Below are 6,000 nucleotides of genomic sequence, written 5' to 3'. Positions count from 1 at the left end.
CAGATCGATGACAGACGCTCTTTAGACAAACTTCATACACCTTGTCACAGGTTCATTTGAATATAAACAAATAACACGGTAGGTAATGTAAAGATTGTAAGGAGTCAAATTATTTTAAGTGCTGTAATTACACCTTAATAATGTGGTCAAAAGACGTTGCTTTATTGCACGAATCTGCAATGTTCTTCTGTAATGTTTTGAAAACCCCGTAACCAAGTGGAAGTCTTCGCTATGAGTTGCACAACCGGCATCGTGTGGAATTTGGACACTCAAGTACTCAAAACATATTTTCCTATATCTGGGACCTGCTGTACAGTTTGTTTACATTTTAGAATTCATTGTACTCCTATCTCGTTTTTTATACAATAGATGTGTGTACCTTCCAGAAAGCAGTCGTGCGTATAAAAAACAGGCAGTGTGCGGTCTTAGACAGTGACTTACTGACAAATACCATAATCCGCTCTGACCGAACGCTAAACTAAATTGCAGCTATACTTTTACAAGAAAGCGCAATGCTTAATGGCTATTCCACACAGAACCTGTACGGTTTAGACTTTCTCTCACACATGAAATTACTGAGTAGCTTTGCGAATAAAACTAGGACTGGAAATACTCATACTTTAATGTATACCTATATTGGTACATCATTCATCTAGTCATGCATCCACGGATACATTATATATAGCTATTAAAATATAATTCTAGCTATGAAGAGACACTTACTTTTGTCTTTGCTGGGGTGTGTTTTTTTTTTTACAAACTGTACTCCTCCCCACAGATCAGAACTCAAGTTGATCGATCACTTGATAATTGATCATCTTTGCAGCCAATGGAAGGTTAGCTTCGCTAGAGTACATTTTGATTGGACATCGACTGCAAACTCCTGAAATCTACAGCGACTTGGGCTAGCTCATTTCTCCCTAGCAGCAGGGGTGTGGAGCTGCAGTGTATTTGGGAAATGCGGCTTGGTCCGAGCTTTTTCTATGCGTTTTCCTTTTACTTTCATTGAAGTGTCTGGTGTAGCTCATAAACGCGTTATATATACAGATAAAAGTGTTTTCCAAATATTCCCTGCAGCGTTCTGTTGCGAAATCAAGCTGACCATCCAAAACATGAGCAATGAACGGCTGCAACTCCAGCACTTGAACCTGTTACGATGATGCCAACAAAGGAATTACACTAGACATCATCACGTATAAACTCTCGGGCTGACGCGCTCGACCTCAAATGAGATGTTTTAGTTTTTTCAGACGTTTACTACATGAAACAGGCTTCTACATCAGAAGGTCCCAATGACGCAAATTGACACTCCACACTCAAAAGTATCACACTAAACTGGAATAACACTGGATCTTAAAAAAGAAATCGGCATGCAACTGTTATCGGGGTAGTGATATGCTGTTGCTTATTCGGGCAATTGTAAAGATTCCTCAAAAAAATCTCAGCCCATCAACTTTTCTCCTCCGGTCTCGGGAGTGGAACTGAAGCTTGTGCCCGTGTTATTCTTACAGTGGAAGTCCTATGAGGTAGGGGAGGAATAAAGAAGCGCCCAGGCTCCGTCTTTATTCCTTTCAAGTTGTTTTTCTTCACTCGCTCTCCTGGCATCAAACGGGCAGCGCGCTACAGCGCACCACGGAGAGGACGGAGAGAATAACCCCAGCCTCGCCTCCCTGCTCCCTCTCTCTCATTCCCCCCCCTCCTGTGTGAGCAACTTGATGTAGCCCAGTGCATTGTGTAAGACGCGACCTGTTATGGCCACCACTACTTCCGGGTTCCAGCATTCTGGTCCAAATCCACTTCTCTGCTCCGTGCAACACACACACATTGTACACACACGGGCAGGCAAGCTAGCAGCATCGATCGTGGCTCCTTTAAGAAAAACTCAGCCAGAAATATCACCCCACCTCCTCTCGATCTCATTTAGAGGCTATTGCATAAAAAAATCTGCTCAGGAGCTGAGAGTGATCAAAGAAACGGAGAGCTTGATTTTTGTATGCATTTGAGTACTAACATTTAAGGTGTCCCAACCAGTGGAAGCGCACGGCGGATCATCATTCATTCAGTACTTTGACAACCTCGCCTTTGATTGACAGCCGGAGTGGCAAAAAGCCATGAGACTCGCTAGTTTTGTTTGAGGGGCATTTTTTATACTGATTTGGAAAAGAAGATTTGTTCTCTCCTCGGTGCTGTGCTGGGAAAAAAGAAGGAGCTATTTTCTGCGCTATTTGTGTTTTACCTTTAGCTGAACTTGAGCTGAAGGTCTGGCTTGTTCGTCCTCTTGAAGGAGACATAAGGATTTTTTAATCTAGCCTTTGGAGTTTGCGTGTTTATTTCCCTTCACGCTGGCCTCCTAGGAGATATATTTGAAGTTAAGGAAGAAGAGGGGGTGAGGCAGGCCGATGGCGCAAAGGGTACGTATTAAGAAAAGTTTCTGCAACTCAATGTATAACATTGAAACGTGGCTGATGACAGACAGCAAAAACTTTTCCTTCCTTTCTATGGCATGCTAGTGTACTTCATAATAGGGTTTTCCCCTGCTTCGTACATTCGGATCACTGTAAAAATAAAGATCTTTTAAACTGTCGGTAAACTTTATATATTATTTTGCATAATTTCACTCTTCAGACGGAGCATGTCTTTTTAAAGAAACAATAGAAACAGAAATTGGGGTAGTAAAGACCAGTACATTTTTCTCACGCCAGGCTGTTGTCAAGCAAGTACTCTCCCTCCTCTCAGTTAGGTTTTGTTGTGATTTGTTTTAATTTTTAAGCGAAACAGCTTTCAAAGTGTTCAAATACAGAGTCTTCGGAGGCTTTCTTGGCTCCTGTTAAAAAGCGACTCCTTCCTCGATAATAATTGATCAATCAAAAGTATTCGTGAACATTTTTAAAGTATGTAGTCTATGTCTTGGGAAGTATTTCAAACATATTATGTAAGTTAAAGACAAATCACTGCCACAAATTCTAACGTAATTTGTGTTGCGTTTTAAAAGTAACTATTTTGGGGGCTTTAATTATAATTAATTTAAAAATACTTATCAAAAAATCTTTCTGAGACCTTGCCTAGACTGCAATTGGAGTAGAAACATGCGGTATATTGACACCTTTATAGTTTTATGGCATGGATGTGCTAATTCTTTTTTTCACTTTCACTGTAATTGTCTTGTCACGTTCAGATATTCAGATAATTATTTGCAAAGTATAATTTGAAAACTACATATGAAACATAGATGAAACAAAAACACACAAAAAAGAATTTTTTAATCAAATATCACACACCATTAACTTAGAATATATATTTAAAAAATTTAATATTCGATTTAGCCCTCTAAGTAACAGATTTCATTGTACAATGTGTTATTTCTTAAGTAGGTAGCGAGTACCAAATGTGTTATTGTTACATTTTATTTCATTTAGTGCATTTTACAATGGATTGAACTGTAAAAGTGTGTACAATAAATATTATAATTGTAAACAATATCCACACGTTAAGAGGTTTTACTCTTGTGTTTCATGTGATGAGCACTTTTTGGAAAGGTGGAAAAATACCGTGATAGATAGTTTTACTTTGTTTACAACCAGTGAAACTGACATACATTTTCACGAGCGTGTGCCTTGCTCCTTACGCATTTTTTTATGGGGCGAAAGAACATCTACATATTATGGAACTCGTGTATACAGATTTATTATTATCGTTATCGGTATTATTTCATGACCGGAAAAAAAAAAAGCTTTTTACGCAATTGCTGTTTTCTGCCTTCTAAGAGATGCTCCGGCCAGCCTCTCCCTCTCTCTCCCTCTCGAGAGACAGTACTGATTTTTTGAAGCATGCCTGTTTTGTTGTGTGCAGTACGAAGATTTACCCCATTATGGAATGGACGGAGTAGGGATCCCTGCCACCATGTACGGGGATCCTCACGCTGCCAGATCTATGCAGGCTGTTCACCTGAATCACGGTCCCCAGCTACACTCTCACCAGTACCCGCACACGGCGCACGCCAATCCCATGCCCCCGAGCATGGGCTCTTCGGTCAACGATGCTTTAAAAAGAGATAAAGATGCCATATACGGGTAGGTTTAGTTGACAGCCATTTTAATATGTGATGCTCGAGGCCGTAAAACCACTGATGATTTTGTGCTGTTAATTGAAGGGGCGATAGTTTGAGTGTGTTATGAAGTTGGGAGAAAGTGGAGTTGAACCAAACTTGCAGACTCAGAAAGCTGTACTATTACTCCAAACTACCCCCCCCCAACCCCCCACCCCCGCCGCCCCCAATGTGATACATAGCCAAATCTTTTCAAATCTATTGTTAAAGATTTTGGAGAGCACCGCTTTTCACTTAAAAGTTTTTAAATGAAGTTTTAAAAAGAGAAAACTTGTGTCTTTACCTCTCTTTTTTTTTTTGCAATTCGGATTTGAACTTGCAAAGTTAGAACACTTTGGGTGTTCCGCTGGTTTTAGGAATTAAAAAAAAGCACAAATGTCACATGGATTCCGAGAAAGAATCTACTGTATGTAGTCTACGTTTCCCAGCAGGTTAGTCAAGTTTACGTAGCCTAAAAACATTAACTAGTGCTGTCTTGAAGAATACGCTTTAGTTTGCACTTAAGGTAAATAAAAGAGCAAAGCAAACATAAAGCTATGTTACACAGTACTAATATTGCTATGTTAAATATTATTGAAAGGTGCAGTATATTTACGTATATTCTTCACAGCCTACAATGGTCAAGTATCTAAGCTGTCACTTGGTTGGACACAACAATTGTAGAACAAGCTCTTTCAAGTTTTAAATGCAACAAAGATGTTTCATAAATGTTTTACGAAAACGTAATATTCCCTTTCACGTTCAGATTTATTGTACTAAGAACTCGGATAGCTGAAACGCTGAATTGAGTTTGCTCTTAACCATGCGCAGTACGTTTGATGGTGTATTTTTGATCGGTGCACGAAAGCAAACAGCAATTTTTCCAAACGCAAATAAATGTTGGTTCGGCAATCATCATTCTGTTCTGCACTACCCCGTTTAGTTCATTGGTATATTAAAAACAGAGAAGTTCCAGAAGCTCCCCAGAAATGCTAATGGTGAGAAAGCGAGGGCGATGCTGATATGGCTACTTTATTGTGAAACGTAAATTTTGTTATTGGGTTAATTCTACATTGCACAGGTCCGCTTTTATATTCACGGTGTGTTATCTATGTATAGCTTGTCTGCGTTTCCAATAATTAAGTTCTAAGGCTACATGCTAGTTAGAGGTTTAATCGTAGAATCATTCAGTTTTTTAGACGGTAACTACAGAAGCTTGTCTGCGTTTCCAATAAGCTTTCTCTGACTTTCAAACTCTTTGTCCGTAGCGCTTAATGGACTTGATGGTTCTGTTCTCTTCCAGGCACCCACTGTTTCCTCTTTTAGCACTGATTTTTGAGAAATGTGAATTAGCCACTTGTACGCCAAGGGAACCCGGAGTTGCAGGAGGCGACGTCTGTTCGTCAGAGTCTTTCAATGAAGACATAGCAGTATTTGCAAAACAGGTCAGGAAGTTTTTCTGTATATTTTAAACTTTCTTAAATATCAGTTAAGTGACTTATGTTTTTTTTATTTCTTAGCGTTATGAAGATTAATCCCACAACATAAATTAATGTACGGTACGGCGATCTAAAAGTAGATTGTCCTGATATAATAAAGTTGACTAGAATCTCATATGCATAAATTATTATGATTGAAAATAATCATGTTTTATTAACAATAGTAATGCACTTTCTTTCTTTAGATTCGGGCAGAAAAACCTTTATTTTCGTCAAATCCAGAACTGGATAATTTGGTAAGAATACATAGTTCATGTTATGTTGCAGAATTAATTGGGAGTTATAGTACTGTACGAGTAGGCCTTATATTCATTTATACATATTCACAAATTAGTAGTTTAAAAATGAATGCGATAAGTAAACAGCTCTTTTGTGTTCATGGATGCACATGCATGATTCTCATTCACAGAATAAGCT

At 38.8% G+C, this 6,000-nt stretch overlaps 1 protein-coding gene across 4 annotated transcripts in view; it reads left to right on the top strand.

Moving 5' to 3' along the window:
• Positions 1 to 1,714: 1,714 nt before the first annotated feature.
• Positions 1,715 to 6,000, top strand: part of meis1b (Meis homeobox 1 b) — a 63,134-nt gene continuing 58,848 nt past the window's right edge. For 3 of the 4 annotated variants that reach the window (XM_088933588.1, XM_088933587.1, XM_088933590.1), the window contains exons 1-4: positions 1,780 to 2,411; positions 3,850 to 4,070; positions 5,388 to 5,529; positions 5,769 to 5,819. In XM_088933588.1, coding sequence (XP_088789714.1) covers positions 2,400 to 2,411; positions 3,850 to 4,070; positions 5,388 to 5,529; positions 5,769 to 5,819 — 426 coding nt within the window. In that variant the 5' untranslated portion in view covers positions 1,780 to 2,399. Of the gene's footprint in view, positions 2,412 to 3,849; positions 4,071 to 5,387; positions 5,530 to 5,768; positions 5,820 to 6,000 lie in introns of all 4 variants that reach the window. The other variant, XM_088933591.1, reaches the window with a different exon arrangement.

This window comes from Atractosteus spatula, chromosome 15 (assembly GCF_055471065.1).
Source record: "Atractosteus spatula isolate fAtrSpa1 chromosome 15, fAtrSpa1.hap1, whole genome shotgun sequence".
Taxonomy (NCBI): domain Eukaryota; kingdom Metazoa; phylum Chordata; class Actinopteri; order Semionotiformes; family Lepisosteidae; genus Atractosteus; species Atractosteus spatula.
This window is presented reverse-complemented; position numbering and strand designations above follow the sequence as displayed.